The sequence below is a fragment of the Hyaena hyaena genome, unplaced genomic scaffold (genome assembly GCF_003009895.1).
Source record: "Hyaena hyaena isolate Hyena2069 unplaced genomic scaffold, ASM300989v1 scaffold_335, whole genome shotgun sequence".
Lineage (NCBI taxonomy): Eukaryota > Metazoa > Chordata > Mammalia > Carnivora > Hyaenidae > Hyaena > Hyaena hyaena.
Genome location: NW_024080968.1, coordinates 154,034 through 169,646, shown reverse-complemented (window position 1 = coordinate 169,646; position 15,613 = coordinate 154,034). Strand labels below are relative to the sequence as shown.

At 54.0% G+C, this 15,613-nt stretch overlaps 2 protein-coding genes across 2 annotated transcripts; one reads left to right on the top strand and one right to left on the bottom strand.

Moving 5' to 3' along the window:
• The first annotated feature begins 3,805 nt into the window (after positions 1-3,805).
• Positions 3,806-6,583, top strand: TNNC2 (troponin C2, fast skeletal type). Its single transcript, XM_039249423.1, has 6 exons — positions 3,806-3,993; positions 5,419-5,470; positions 5,605-5,748; positions 5,841-5,955; positions 6,118-6,254; positions 6,406-6,583. Exons 1-6 carry the CDS (start codon positions 3,991-3,993, stop codon positions 6,435-6,437), a joined length of 483 nt encoding a protein of 160 aa, XP_039105354.1. The 5' UTR covers positions 3,806-3,990; the 3' UTR covers positions 6,438-6,583.
• A 4,742-nt stretch (positions 6,584-11,325) lies between these two features.
• UBE2C (ubiquitin conjugating enzyme E2 C) lies at positions 11,326-15,147 on the bottom strand. Its single transcript, XM_039249365.1, has 6 exons — positions 14,981-15,147; positions 14,400-14,427; positions 13,595-13,681; positions 12,201-12,405; positions 12,034-12,093; positions 11,326-11,571 (listed from the first exon to the last, which is right to left on the bottom strand). Exons 1-6 carry the CDS (start codon positions 15,079-15,081, stop codon positions 11,513-11,515), a joined length of 540 nt encoding a protein of 179 aa, XP_039105296.1. The 5' UTR covers positions 15,082-15,147; the 3' UTR covers positions 11,326-11,512.
• Positions 15,148-15,613: the final 466 nt, after the last annotated feature.

Here is a 15,613-nt window from a genome sequence, read left to right as displayed (position 1 = left end):
GGGAGACTGGTTCAGTGACTGGCCCAGAGCGGAGGCTGACAGATTGATCAGTTACATAGTGATTATTGTTTCTACACTGTTCACAGGTTCTTACAATTTCGTGTGAGCCTCCCACATAGGAAGTAACAAACGGGGAAGTGAGATCCAGAAAGGCAGAGTTACTTGCCCAGGGTCACACAGCTTGCCAGAGGTTTCTGAGTGTGAGGCCTTGCGGCCTAGGTTTCCTGAGTTCCTCCTTTCTGTCCCCCTCCCCTCCCCGCCCCCCCAGGAGGCATGGTAATCTCAGCAGCTCCTCTAAAGGGCTGCTGTGTTTCATCTTTTACCAGGAGGTCAGCAGTAGATCAGGAAGAATCTACTGTCACTTCCTGTCAAGTGGCCAAGCTATCAATCCCTAGCAGGGCAGATATTGTTGTTATAGAATCAAACAAATAAAATCTCTCTGACAATCATTCCTACCTACGCTTTTTGAATGGCACAGGCGAGAGGTGGAGGGAAATAGCTTTGAATGGAAAACATACTCCCTGCCCTGCTATGTGCAGAAAAGACAGAGCTTTCATTTGAGGCTCCACTGGGGTCACATCCCACACTCCACCTCTTGGGGGAGGGGCTGTTATTGGACAGTAACGGTCCATTTTCAGGATGAAGAGGCAAACTGACTTTCCCAAAATCCAGAGCTAGGAAATTGGGGAGCTGGGATTTATGGCCAAGTCTGTGTAATTTCAAGGCTGTAACTACTCTTCATTCAGCTTAGAAGTAGGGTGTTGGGGCAAAAAAGACACCCTTCGTGCATTAATTCATTCATCAAACACCAAACAAGAATATTAGCTTGTATTTCAGCATGTTTCACAAGTCTGGTGTTCAAAAAACCGTGGGTTGTCAGAAACCTGGTTTGGCACTTCTATTTCACAGATGGGAAGTCTGAAGCTCAGTGAGGGGAGGGGACCTGCCTTGGGTCATACAGACAGGACCAGCACTAGATCTCCTGATGTCTCGTATTCCCCACTATCCTTGGATGCTGTATAATATCTCCCTACAGCCTCCCTGAGAGATGGTCGCTGATTCCTGGTTGCATACACTCAGTGACAGGAAGCTCATTATCTCCTGAGGCTTCCCGTTCCCGTTATTATTCAACCACGACAGTTGGGCAGTTCCTCCTCGTAACCAGATGTCACCCAGTTCAGTTAGTCTTATAATGAACACGATATGTATTTATTTATTTATTTAAATATTTTGTTTATTTTTGAGAGAGAGAGAGAGAGAGGGAGACACAGAATCTGAAGCAGGCTCCAGGCTCTGAGCTATCAGCACAGAGCCCAACATGGGGCTTGAACCCACGAACTGTGAGATCATGACCTGAGTTGAAGTCAGACGCTTAACTGACTGAGCCACCCAGGCGCCCCATGAACACGATATTTATTGAGCACTAGCTAAGTGCCACGTGCTGATGTGCGGGGGAATGCAGTGATGAACAGGTAAGTGCCTCTGGTCCATCGCACTCAGAACAGGTCATGTCATGTGGGATGCTCAGGGCTCTGATTGAAGAAACTACCAGAAAACCGCCGTGGACTGCCTTGGCCTGGGAAGAGGAAGAGGGATCCCCAAGGAAGTGATGTTATTCTTTTTTCCAACTAATCTCTACACCAAACATGCGGCTCGAACTCATGATCCCAAGATCAAGAGTCACATGCTCCACCGACTGAGCCAGCCAAGCGCCACAAGGAATGGACATTAAAGCTGAGAAAGATGGGGTGCCTGGGTGGCCCAGTTAAGTGTCTGACTTAGGCTTAGGTCATGGTCTCACGGTTTGTGAGTTCAAGCCCTACATCAGGCTCTGTCAGCATGGATCCTTTATCCCCCCCTCCCTCTCTGCCCCTCCTCCGCTCATTCTCTCTCTCTCTCTCTTTCAAAATAAATAAATAAACCTAAAAAAAAAAAAGCTGAGAAAGATGACAAGGAAGTAGGCAGGTGTAAAGAGAGAAGATGAAATTCCTGGCAGGAAAAAAAAAAAAATAACATGCATAAAGACCTGAAGGCTACAAGAGGTGGTGTTTGCATCCTCTGGTTTCTCTTCAGATCCTGTAAATCTTTCACCTTTTACAAAAGGTGGTGCTTGGAGCCACATTTTAGTCTGATCAGAGCAGCGTGCAAGATGCAGAGGAAAGGGGATTGAGACTGGAAGGGTCAATGGGAATAGATACATTCGGACCTTGTGTATTTCCCTGAATAGATGAAAGCACAAATCAGGGAACAAATGATTGCTGAGGGTTCCACACTCTGTTCCAAGGAACCATGCAGTTCCAGGGCTCACGTCCAAATTGGAATCCCCTGCTGTCGCTGCCCCTTGGCCCTCTGCCTGCACAGGGGAGGCCTTATGTAGCCTGGCCTAACTCCACTGAGCTTTTCTTGGGAATGTCTATAAATAGAGGAAGATGGCGGCCCAGCTGCCACTGTCTGTCTGCCTTCCTTACAATCCAGCCTCCTTTCGCTGGCCCCAGGCTCTGTGCTCAGTTGTCTTAGTGCTCTTTCTGTTGACTTAGCCACTGTCCACAGCATCGGCTACCCCTCTAACACCCACCCTAGACTCTGGATTCTTGGGATGGGCTCCCTTGGGACAGGACTCTGTCTCTGCCCATCCCTTCACTCTCCAAATGGCCAGCTGAGCCGCTCCAGACTTCCTCACCTAGAGAACCTGCCTCTAGTTCTCTAGTCCCCTCTCCCTCAGAAAAGTAAATCCCAAACACCTTTTCCCTGGAGAAGGTATACTTGAGAGAAGGTTCTGCTTTTTCTTTCTTTCTTTTTTTCTTTTTGAAAAATTTTATATGTATTTATTTATGTATTTCGAGAGCGAGAAAGAGAGCACATGAGAGAGGGAAAGGCAGAGAGAGAGGGAGAGAGAGAGAATCTCAAGCAGGCTCTACGCTGTCGGCATAGAGCCCGATGTGGGTTCCAACTCACAGACTCTGAGATCGTGACCTGAGCTACCGTCAAGAGCCCGACACCTAACCAACTGAGCCACCCAGGGGCCCCTTGGGATCTGCTTTCAACGTTTATTTCTCCTCCAACTGCATACCCATCTCCTGGACCCCTCCATAAATTTCTTACTTGGATAGGACTTCCCTTGAGGATTAAGAAGAATCACCAACATGACTGTAGACCTTTATGATTTACAAAGTTCCCCCGGGGAAAAGGGAGTAATAATAGCTGCTACCTCATAAGATGAGCACCAGACGAGATCATGTGGTTAAAATGCTTAGCACAGAGTGTGGCACATTGTAGAGGATCACTAACCATGGCTGTCACTTTCTCCTCGTCCCCTCCCCTGTCTTCCACCATGGTTCAAAGACAGGACAGCCCACTTGCCAACCATCAACCCTATGGAGCTGGCACAAGCCAGGTGACTTATACCCAGGCCCCCGTTTCCCGTGGCCTCTCTGTGGGAGAGGTTATGACCGTCCCCATCTCCAACTCGCAGAGAAGGAAACAGAAGCTCAGAGTGGCATCGCCATCTGCCTCAGAGTGCACAGCTTGCAGAGACAGGACTTGGATCTTGGGTTCAAGACTTCAAGTTTTGTTCTCTTCCCAGCCTGCTGTGCTGCCTCACTTGTCTCTTCTGATTCTCCTTGTCCACCTTGAAGCAAACGTGCGTCTTGAGCAGGGGCTTGCTACGGCGATGGAGCGGGGCTGATTCTCCTCTCAAGAATCTAGGACATCAAGGCCTGCCACCTGCTCAGAGGCTTAAATTTCTCTGCAAGGGCCCTTGGCTAAATTAGGTAATAGGCTAGGACTCTGGGATGGGGGCGGGGGGCGGGGGAAGGCACTTGCTGACCCCAGGATCTGATTGGCCGGGGCAGCCAGTCCTGGGGAGCCGGGAGGTGGGAGGAGAGGGAGCCCCTACAAATCCTAGGGGCTGGAGCTGGCCAGGGCATCTCTGGGTGGTGGAGCGTGCTGAGGAGGTGACCTGCAGCAGAGAAGGCCCTGTGACGAGCAACCATGGTAAGGACAAGAAGGGACTTCATCCCTTTGTTTGCGGGAGCACTTCTGGAACTTTTCCAGGCCGGATCTGGGTTCTCTGTAGTTCAGTAACTGGATGTTTGAAGATGGACCATGAAGGTTTCTGGAGCCTGGGTGTCTAGAAGGATGCCTGGGAAGAAGCCCTTGGATTTCTCTAGGAAGGGGAGGGCTGGGGTGTTCTGGGTATTGCCAACTCCCTGCAGACCTGAGACTTCGGCAGTGTTGGTCATGGAAGTGAGAGGGGGTCCCAGCTTGTCTCCCTCATGGTAGAGGTGGGGACCCCGAGGGCCAGAGTGAGTCACCCAGTAAGCCAGTGGCAGGGGCTGCTAGAAGCCTTGCCAAACCTTCCTACCGCCAGTAGAGAAAACTCTTCTGGAAGAGGGAAGGTCTGCAGGGCCTCAAGCCAGCTCAGGGGCAGGATCCCAAGAGTGAGGAGAAGGGGCAGAAGATGACAGACCCCAGGCTCTCGGAGAGGAGTTCTAAATGACCCCGGGGCTGTCATTTCCCCTGGGGTCCCCCTCCCCACTTCACTTCAAGGGGTAACTAGACCCTGGAGGACAGCTGTTATTGCCCACACCAGACTAAAAATAGCCGACCCTCCTGCATGGGCAAGGAGGAGGGAGGAGGGAGGAGGGAGGAGGGGGCAAGGAGGAGGGCATCAGCCAACTCATGAAGAATGCCTTGGCCACCTCAGCCCTTCCTCACTGGCCCCAGTCCAAAGCCCCATATAGCCAGGTGGCTTGGCTCAGATGTGGGCCAGACCCCCTCCCCCGAAATCTTATTTTCACTTCTACAAGGCCCCCATCGTGCATGACTGGTATTTACTCCAGTGACTGAATGATAAGGAGGGAGCTTAAAATCTCCATCTCCGAAAGTTCTTGGAGGGGAGGGACGCTGTGTCTGAATCTTCCTGGTTTTGGTGCCTAGTCTTTGGCCTGATGGACACTTAGTAGGCGCTCCGTGACTTTGCGTTGCATTATTATTTATCTGAGAACAAACATTCATGGAGCACTACTATGGTGCCAGACTCTGCTAGGAGCTAGGGACAAGTGGGAAATCATGCTGGAATAGTGCTGGCACTTCACAAACCCCTTTCACATTCCCAATGTTATCTCATCTCCGAAAAGCTGCTGAGAAGAGATAAAGTTACAATAAGTGACTTGCCCAAGGTTAGTGGGGAATTCCTGACTGGCAAGTTTGAAGACCTTGGGCATAATCTGTTTCCTCCCTCGTTCTTCATAACTGGGGCCGGGTGCTATGGAAGCGTGCAGAAGGTGTTGCTAGTTTGGGATTGTTCTTCTGGAAGACCAAAGGGCACTGACAGAAGGAGGGTGAAGAGAACGGGGTTAAGGCAAGAATGAGCTCTGGGGCTGCCCCTTCTGCTCTCTGACTCTGCGTTTTCTGCAGACTGACCAGCAGGCGGAGGCGCGGTCCTACCTCAGCGAGGAGATGATCGCTGGTGAGTGCAGGTGGGCGGGCTGGCTGTTGGGTGGGTGTGCTGCGCCCCAGTGTTTGGACCGGGGGTGAGAGAAGGTGTGGGGCTGACAGTCCAGCCAGGCCCACGTCAGACCTCTGCCTCCTTCCCCCCCGCAGAGTTCAAGGCTGCCTTCGACATGTTTGACGCCGATGGTGGCGGGGACATCAGCGTCAAGGAGTTGGGCACGGTGATGAGGATGCTGGGCCAGACACCCACCAAAGAGGAGTTGGATGCCATCATCGAGGAGGTGGACGAAGACGGTGAGCTGGTGGCCCTCCGAGGCGGGGCTGGGTGGCGGGAGAGGCGGGCATCCGGGGCTCGGGCTCACTCACTCACCACCTGCTCCCCACAGGCAGCGGCACCATCGACTTCGAGGAGTTCTTGGTCATGATGGTGCGCCAGATGAAAGAGGATGCGAAGGGGAAGAGCGAAGAGGAGCTGGCGGAGTGTTTCCGCATCTTCGACAGGTGCACTGGGGGCCTGGGAGCCCAGAAGGCACTGGGCTGGGCGAGTCTGGCCGGCAGGGCACTTAGGTCCTCGGGGTGGCGGTGCGGGAGCGGGCGTCGACGTGGCCAGGGGCACCTCGCCCCTGCCTGCCCTGAGCCCTCGCCTGTCCCTTCGCCCCGAAGGAACGCAGACGGCTACATCGATGCAGAGGAGCTGGCTGAGATTTTCAGGGCCTCTGGGGAGCACGTGACGGACGAGGAGATCGAATCCCTGATGAAAGACGGTGACAAGAACAACGACGGCCGCATTGACTTCGACGGTGAGGGCCGCGGGAGCTTGGTGGTGGCGGGGGAAGGGGCTGTGGGGGACGCGCGCGCGGGAACGTCCACGCCAGGGTCCTTGGCTTTGTGGGCAAGGGTGCGGAGCTCTCGGCGGTTTTGTGCAATACCTCCTCCCCCTCCCCTCCGCAGAGTTCCTGAAGATGATGGAAGGCGTGCAGTAAGAAGTCGGCTTCTCCTCCGCCCCGACCGCGCGTCCCTTGGGCCAGGACGGTGCCACCCCCGCCTCGTCCCATCCTCCGCCCCGGGAGGGAGGCGCGGCCCCCTGCTGGCTCTGTGTCCGGAAGGAATAAAAGCAGACGCTGCGAAACGCGTAGACTGAGGGAGGGGAGGGAGCAGGCGAGTGGGTGTCAGGGCCCGCCGGGCTGGGCCACCGTCCAGGGCGCCACCCGAGCGCACTTGGGGTCCGAGGAGGGGCGACCCCAGCTGCCTGACGCGCAGACGCGCAGGTCAGGTTCCCCGCGGGCTCCCGGTAGCTGGGCTGGGCGTGGGCAGCTCGGTCGACCGGCTGCGGTGGCGCCTGGCGCCGGAGCAGGGAGGCCGGGGACTTGGAGCCGTCGGGGTGAGGGTGCCGGGGAGGGGGGGAGGGTGACGGCGCGGCAGGCGGTTGAGGCCCCCTTTCCTTCCCTACGGTCCCTCCTTTCTGGAGCCTTTGGGTCTTCGGTGCAGGCTACCCGGGCTGGGGATGGGAAAGGGAGTATCCATCCGTTCCAGGCAGCATTCGTTCCTGCTTGACTTTTTCTACTTCTCTGTCCTGACGTCATCGTCTCCACCCTGGATCCCTGCCTCCAGCCCCCGCCAGTGCGCTCAACACAGGGCCGTCAGCAGGATCCGGCCGAAAGAAATCTGACCTTGCTCCTCCCCAGTTGAAAGACCTTCAAGGCTCCCCATTGCTTCTAGAATCAAATCCAAATTCCTTTCCCCGCCTTCCCTCCCCTCTCTGGCTCCAGTCACCCTGGGAGACTTGTCACTCCTGCTCTGGACAGTGGGGGTGCACTTTCAAGCCTTCTGGCTTTTGCTCCTCGCACTCTCCCTCCTTGGAATGCCCTTCCTGCTCTAATAAGCCTGGCAAAATTTTCAGCCGAGCTCAGATACCACCTCAAAGATACCAAGACCCAGCTCAGATAACCATCTTCTCCCTTGATCTCTGCTCCCACTGGCTGTGTTCTGGCTTCTGTAACTCTGGGCACACCTCAGTCACAGCAGGCAGCAGGTCAAAGCTAACGCCGGGCAGTGGTGCCTTAGCTTTAGAGGCAGGGCGCTTCTAAATGAGTTTGAACCCTCATTGCCATGACAACACACTGTGTAAAATGGGGATCATGAAGGTTATCACAACCTTGCAGGATTGTGAGAACAAGTTAGTTTGTGCAGAGTGCTTAGAACGGAGTGTGACGCATATTAATGCTATTATTATTTTTTTTATACATTTTTTTTTAACAAATACATCTGAGAGCCCGATGTGGGGCTCGAACTCACGGTGAGATCATGACCTGAGCCGAAGTCAGACGCTTAATCTGACTCAGCCACCCAGGAGCCCTACTAATGCTATTATTAATGTCACTACTGTCACCTGGAACACTGACTTGTGCTGTTGTTCATTGCCACAGTCCTCCCTTTCCAACTCCTCCGTGGTCTTGGCTCCCCTTTCCTAGGCATTCACGGTTTTGTTTCTGTTTCCAGCCAGGGTCAGTACTCAGCGCTAGGACTGCTTCCCATGTGCTGTGCCCTGTGCTTTGCAGGCACATCTCATTCATGCACACAACCCTGGAGGGAGGCAGATGCCTTTTTCTCAACCAGGCTGAGTGAGGTGGTGAGCCCGGGGACACGCTAGCGCGCGCGCGCACACACACACACACACACACACACACACACACACGCGCGGAAACAGGAGCAAGGCTCTTAACTGTGGCACCACCTACCTGTGGACAGTTCTACCTGGCCGCCCTTAGGACTTCAAACCTGTCCTGCCCTGCTCTAATCTAACTCTCCCTCACCTTCTCTGGTGTTCTCCAGTGTTTCTCCTGGAGTTCTGGAGCCCCACCCCCCCTTTCCCACCTGCAACTTGCTCTGGACTGATACTTTCTTTTTATGTCCTTACTCTTTCATCCCTCCTCTCTGAGCCCACCCAGTGTTGTGACTCAGGCCACCATGGTTGCTCAGAACAGTAGTTAACCTCCTGGCCATTCGCTCCCCAGAAGGCTGCCAGAAGTAGCTTTCTGAAACCAAATCTGATCATATCACTGCCCCATTCAAGGCTTTATTAGTTGCCTCAAGGTAAAGTCGCTGCATTATTATTTTTTATTTTTACTTTTTAAAACTTTATTTATTTTGAGAGGGAGAGAGAGACTGAGAGCGGGAGGGGCAGAGAGAATCCCAAGCAGGCTCCATGCTATCAGCAGAGCCTGGCATGGGGCTCGAACTCCTGAACCATGAGATCATGACCTGAGCTGAAACCAAGAGTCAGTTGCTTAACTGATTGAGCCACCCAGGTGTCCCAGAACCTTCTCAGTAGCCTTTAAAGGCCTTACAAGCCCTTTGTGACCTGACTTCCATGCTACTTATGCCATATTCCATACTGTTGAACTTGTTGCTATCCAAGGAATGTGCTTCCTTTTTCCTCCCTCATGACCCATCCATTCTCCAGAAAGCCCTCCTGGACTCTCCTGGTCTTTGTAAGGTGCCCCCCCATCTGAGCCTTCATAGCAACGAGTCTAGCAACCGGCATCTATGGAGTGCTTACCACGTGCCAGGCACTACTCTAAGGTCCGTCTATCCTAGGAGGCAGCTACTATTTCCCGTTTACAGAGAGGTTTAGTCCAAATGTATGCAAGTAACAGAGAGTGGTGTGGGGATTCTTTTTTTTTTTTTTTTTTAATATTTTTATTTATTTCTAGGAGAGAGAGAGACAGCGTGAGCAGGGGAGGGTCAGAGAGAGAGGGAGATACAGACTCTGAAATAGGCTCCAGGCTCTGAGCTGGCTGTCAGCACAGAGCCCGATGCGGGGCTCAAACCCACGAACCGCGAGATCATGACCCAAGCGAAAGTCGGACGCTCAACCGACTAAGCCACCCAGGCGCCCCGGTGTGGGGATTCTAACAATGGTTCTGCCTGCGAGGTCTGAGCTCTTAACCACCACTCTGTATGACACTTATTCAACCCCACTGACCTACCTATCTGGCCCCCGAACTTCAGCCACTGAGGACAGGGCTGTGCTCTTTCCCCTGCTTGATCCCCAGCTCCAAGCACAGGGCGTTTACTGCAGGCCCTCAGTAGTTGTGTGGGGTGAATGGGAGCAATACCTTCTCCGTCTCGTGGCCAATTGCCGGGAACCTAAATCAAATGGACTTAAACTAAAAAGGGATTTGCTGGCTCATGAAACTGGGATGCTAAGGCGTCAGCTGGAGGCCAGTCTCCAGGTCACCTCCGTCTCCCAGCTACTTGTCTCTGCTTGGCTTTCTTCCATCTGCAGCTGTCTGCACCAGCTGCCCAAACACCCTCCTCTTTTAAGCAACCCTATTAGTAAAATCATCTTACTTTCTCCCGGGGATTAATTCCAAGGAACACTGATTGGCTCTGAACCACAGTCTATCCCTGTGGCTGACTCAAGGCAGGCTATTTGGCCATTTGGGGGGCCCAACACTAGGATCAAGGACCCCGTGGAGAAGCTTCCTAAGGCGGGCAAAAAACAAAACAAAACAAAACAAAACAAAACAAAAAAACACCCATCTTGGCTGGCACTTAGTAAGAACCATCTTAGTGCTACTTTCTGAGCTCTCTTCTCAGGCATCCTCTAGCCATGTTATTTTCAAAGTTGAGAGAGTGTCAGAATCCTGGAGAGCTGGTCGGGGCCAAGACTTTGCGTTCCTAACAAGTTCCAGGTGGAAGGGCCACACCTTGAGAACACTGCTCTACATCTCTAACTTCCGGGGGAAGGCAGAACCTCAGGCTCCACCCAGGCACACTGAATCAGAATTTGCATTGGAGGTAGACCCCAGGAAGGCTTCTCTGCACATCTGATTGGGCACCACTGCGGGGAGAGCAAGCCACAGTGTCATCCAAATCCAATCCCAGACCCACAGGCCACTTCTCACCTGCCTGCTCCGTGGGGGTACAGGGCAGGGAAGGAGCCTGGGCTGGCAGGAGTAAGAGAAAGGCAAGAACCTCCCTGATGCCTTCCGCTGCGGGCTGCGGGCTCCTCCCAGGCCTGTACAGCTCTGTGCTGGCGGAGCTGACCAGGCTGGGGGAGGCCAAACCCAGGTGGTGTTGGAGGGCATCTGGCTGCTGTGCCGGTCCACCTTGGAGATCTTCCTGCAGGATCTGGGCCGGGGCCATCACCCTACCTACCCACTTCCCGGACCCCAACTGGTCAGCACAGGAGTCTCCTCTCAGGGGCCCAAAGGCTGTGGCCTGTGGCAGGCCAGTGGAAAGAGGGCCTAGGGGCCGGGGGCCTGGGCCAGTGGGTACAGGATGGGAGGGATCGCCGGTGATGAGCAGGTGAATGTACTTCCTGCGAGTGTGCAGACGTCCATGGGGGGCCTGGGGAAAGGGGGGAGTCGGCAGCTGTCCTGAGGTCTCTGGCAGGGAAGAGGCACTCCCTGGCTGTCTCCCAGACCCTGGGCCTGCTTAGGGTTGAGCCGAGCACCTTCTTTTTCCTTTTTTAGGACGAGAACATCTGCTCCTAAAAGTAGGTGGCTGGTCCTCACCTCCCAACCCCCTCCTGTGCGCACACGCATAGACGCACCCTCTCTCGGGTTCAGCCTCATCTGTAACTCAGCTGGGCAGCTCCAGTATCCACTGACGTCCCTGGTTCGTGTCACAACCCTCTAGAGGCATTTTGAGACCCCCATCTTCTAGGTGAGGAATCAGATGCAGTCATAAAATGACTAAGCTCATAGAGGAACCAATCCTCATCACCCTTCCCGGCCGCACAGCCTCTCAATTGCTTCCAGTCCTTGGAGAGGAGCAGGGCAAGAGCCTGGACCCGATGCTGAGCCCTCCCAATCCAGGAGGAGCTACAAGGCAACTCGTTAAAAAAACAAAAACAAAAACAAAAAAAAACCCAATGTATTTATTTAATATATCTGTCACAAGGGCTCAACCAGAGACTTAATTTAAAAAACAGAAACAAAACAAAAATGACACCACAGTTTACGATACACAGTCCGAGGCAGAACTGAAGGAAAGGACAGACCATCTAAGGAGAAAATAAAAAGACAACACAAGGAGAGAGGCTGGCCAGTCAGGGTTCTTGGCTGGAGACCTGCTTTGAGTAGGTTTCTTGCAGATACTTCTTAAATGCTGGAAGAGAACAGGCAAGTGTCAGTGTGGTGGGGACAGGGTTAGGATGCACGAGAGGGCAGGCAAGGACACGGAGTCTGGGGAGCTGGCGAGGATTCTTTGTACAACAGAGTCTCTTTCTGTTGCCCACCCAGACAGGCCTTGGGGGTGTGTTCTGCTTCCGGTGGGGCTGGGGAGGCGGCTGGGGGCCTTAGCGAGCAGATCATCTGCACAGAGCTTTGCCTTCTACGTAAAAAGCCCATCAATCTGCGTTAATGTGGAAAGAGTTCTCTGATTTTATATAGCAAGCAGGCAAATCAGAAAACACCAAGGCAGAGGCAGAAGTGTGTGACCTGGGTTGACATCCACTCCCAACCTGGTCCTCAGGACACAGTCCCAAGTCACCAGGATCCTTCTGCTTGAGGGGAGCCTTTGAAGGCTCGGGAGGGATCACCTGGTGCCGGAAAGGGACGAAGGACCCACCTGTGGGGTTTTTCCAGAGCTCAGCGGCATGTGTGTTCAAAGGGCTATCGATGTTAGGTTCTGTGGGATGGACAGAAAGACAGTGATGAGCAGGGACAGAAGAGGCTGGCCAGGGGGAGGTCTGACAGGTTCCCAGGTTCAGGGGAGGGGCTGGTCTCAGAAGTCACCTCCTAGCAGGCTCTGGATGGACAGCAGGATGGTCCTGACATCATACAGGGCAGACCACTTGTCCTTCAGGATGTCCAGGCAGATGTTACCCTGGGTGTCCACGTTGGGGTGGTAGCAGGGCGTGAGGAACTTGACCGTGGGCGCGTTGTAAGGGTAGCCACTGGGGAACTCCAGGGAGAGCTTATACCTCAGGTCCTCGTATACCTGGCATCGGAGAAGCAGGTGGGGAGTACACCTCCCCCCCCCGCCCCCAGCCTCAAAGCCCAACCCAAGCTCCCAAAAAGGGGCTTGCTGGGACCTCTGAGTTTCTCTGGGACTTGACAAAAGACAGAGTGTTGCACTGCCTCTGGTTCTTTCTCTCATATCTGGTAGGGACATCAGTGATCCTTATCCTACTGATAAGGGTTGTAAACTGGCATCCTGAGGGCTACCACAGCTGTGCTTTCGTCAGAACATTAGATACTAACAGGGAAAAACCACGATATTTTAGACATACATCCAGAATTTTTTTTAAAGATTTTTTTTTTTGATATAATCTCTATACCCAACATGGGGTTCGAATTACACAACCTGAAGATTAAGAGTCACACGTTCCACTGACTGAGCCAGCCAGGCGCACCTGGACTTCTAATCTTAGACCAGATGTGCACCAGGGAACCTGGGTGCCTCAGTTGGTTGAGTGTCCAACTTTGGGTCAGGTCATGAACTTGTGGATCGGAGTGTGAGCCCCGCATTGGGCTCTGTGCTGACAGCTCAGAGCCTGGAGCCTGCTTTGGTTTCTGTGTCTCTCCATCTCTCTGTCCCTCCCCTCTCTCAAAAATAAAGATTAAGGGGAGCCTGGATGGCTCAGTCCGTTAAGCGTCAGACTTCGGCTCAGGTCATGATCTCACAGTTTGTGGGTTTGAGCCCCGCGTCGGGCTCTGTGCTGACAGCCAGCTCAGAGCCTGGAGCCTGCTTCAGATTCTGTATCTCCCTCTCTCTCTGACCCTTCCCTGCTCACACACTCTCTCTCTCAGAAATAAATAAAACATTAAAAAAAAATTAAAAAAAAAAAAAAAGATTAAAACAAAAACAAAAAACCAGACACGCGGCAATGGCCAGCTACCATCTTGAGATTCGAGGCCTTTTGCTGACCAAACTCCTCGCGTACCCTCCATTCTTCTCCTTTCTGTCTGGCTCCCTGCAGGCATCTAAGATGGAAAGCCCTGCTTTAAACCCAACCTCTTACTGTACAGAGGGAGAGACGAGGGTCATAGGCTCAGAGCACAAGAACAGAACAGAATGTCCTGCCAGGCTGGAGACTTGAAGCTGACCTGCACTTGGATTTCTCCTCATTCATACCTCTCCCCAGACGGAGCAAAGCCACACTCACCTCCCTCAACCCTACACTTACTGTGCCAGCTGCTCCATGGATGGTCCCCACCCATTTGAAAAGGTTGTCTGATTCAGGGAAGGCAGAAATTCCTTTGTCACCAGACATCTGGGGAAGAAACAACACCTGCTGGGCTGCAGAGTACACTTGGAGGGGTCAGTGGGTGAAAGCGACCAGGCCAAACTGATAGGCTTTTCTGAGGAAGTGATTCAGTTCTTGGGGGCTGAACCTTCCCCTGTGGGGAGGGGTACTGGGTATGTTAAGGAGAGGGGATTATGCAGAGAAGCAGAATGGAGCGCTGTACCCCCAATCTTCCTGGATGCTGGAATTCAGTTCAACATGCCAGTGAGTGCTGGTTACATACAAAGCCTGCAGATCATTCACAGACTCCGTAGATCTACATATGGGCACTGAAGGATTTGAGCTGGATATTCAGGGTTAATGCAGACAAGGTCATTTAGGAAGAAGCATTTCAAAGTATGACAGGATTAAGAATATTAAGGGTGGAGAGCAGGGTATGGATAAATCTTCAGGCAAGAAAGTAGGGCCAGGCAGGATAGAGGTAAAGCCTCGTATGGCTTCAGGGAACTGTAGTTTCGAGAGAACTTCATGGGGGTGGGGGCGAGTATGGGATTTGGAGTAGACACTGCCGGAAGGAAAGGTGGGGGTGGGGGTTCTTCTTCCCAGAAGAACGCAAACTGGACTCATGTTTTAATCTGCACCAGCAGGAACCTGATGTAGAAAAGGTGGCTACTGATTAGTGGGAAGTAAGTGGGAGGTGGTGGGTGGGTCAACTGGCGGGGGGTCTAGGCAGGTAGTCACTCACCATAAGGGTCATCAGCTCCTGCTGTAGCCTGCAAAATGAGCGTTGGGAGTCATCTGGGAGTCGGGATGGGCCAGGGTTCCAGGCGGTGCCTCTCCCCCCACCCCAATCTCTTTGGAGGAGCTGTCCCGGAGGCCTCCCCTACCCTGAGGCCAGATCCAGCGGGGGCACACTCACTCCCATTTCCACTGGGGTGGGGGAGGTCCTAGTGAGTCCTCACCCTTCCTAAATCTAGGCTCCCGCAGGGCTGTCTGGCTTGTTCTTAACTCCTCCAGCTTCTCTGACGTCTCTTCCCATGCCGGGTCCCAATTTCTCCCCACTTCCGTCCCCATTCTCCCCCCGCCAAGCCACCGAACGTCCCAGGCACACTTTCATCTTGGCTCTCCCTCGGAGGATCCTGGCAGCCTGCCTCCCCCTTCCGTCCTCTTCGGGGGGTCCTCTCAGGGCAGCCCGAGCTCCCGGCGTGCCCTCCTGTCCCCGTATCTGCCCGCTCAAGGAGGAGGTGGGGGCCCGGAAGTCCGAGCTCTCGACCCCAAGGCCCAGGGCGTGCTGGGCGCGGCCAGGGTTACCTCCACACCCCTCACCTCTTGCCCACGGGGCCCCGGGCGGCGCCCCCGCTGGGCTCGGCTCCTTTGCGGGCGGCGGCGATGCTGGCGGCGGCTGGGTCGCGGTTCTGGGAGGCCATCTGGGCGGCGCGGGCACGGCGACAGGAACTAGGAGAGCACAACTGCAACTGCAGGGCTGGGGGGCCGCCCGCCCGCGTTTGAATTGTAACCCTCCGGCGAAGCCAGCCAATCAGCGGCTCGCTTGGGTTTGATCCAGCCAATGGGGAGCGCCAGAGCGCTCTGTCACCGCGCAACTGCTAGGCCCACCCCCCAGCGTGCCACTATTGGGTGGCAGGAACGGGCTTCGGATGGGCGACTGGCAGAAGAGGCTGCCATTAACTAACGAGTCTGCAGCGGATTGGTGGCCTTTGGAAAACGCCGACCATTAAAGGGCCAAGAAAGAGTCCACGTGGGATGATGAACCCTTACGCGACAAGCGCCCGGGTGCGGTGCCGAACGCCTGGCGCGCCCAGCCGGGATCCGTACTCCCAGGGGAAGGGAGCGTCCCGGTCTTGGCGACACCGGTACCCTTCCCTCAACCCGGAAATCCGTGCACCTCCACCTATTATAATGTCCCGGGCACCTCTGTAGGGACCTCTGTCTGAACACTCA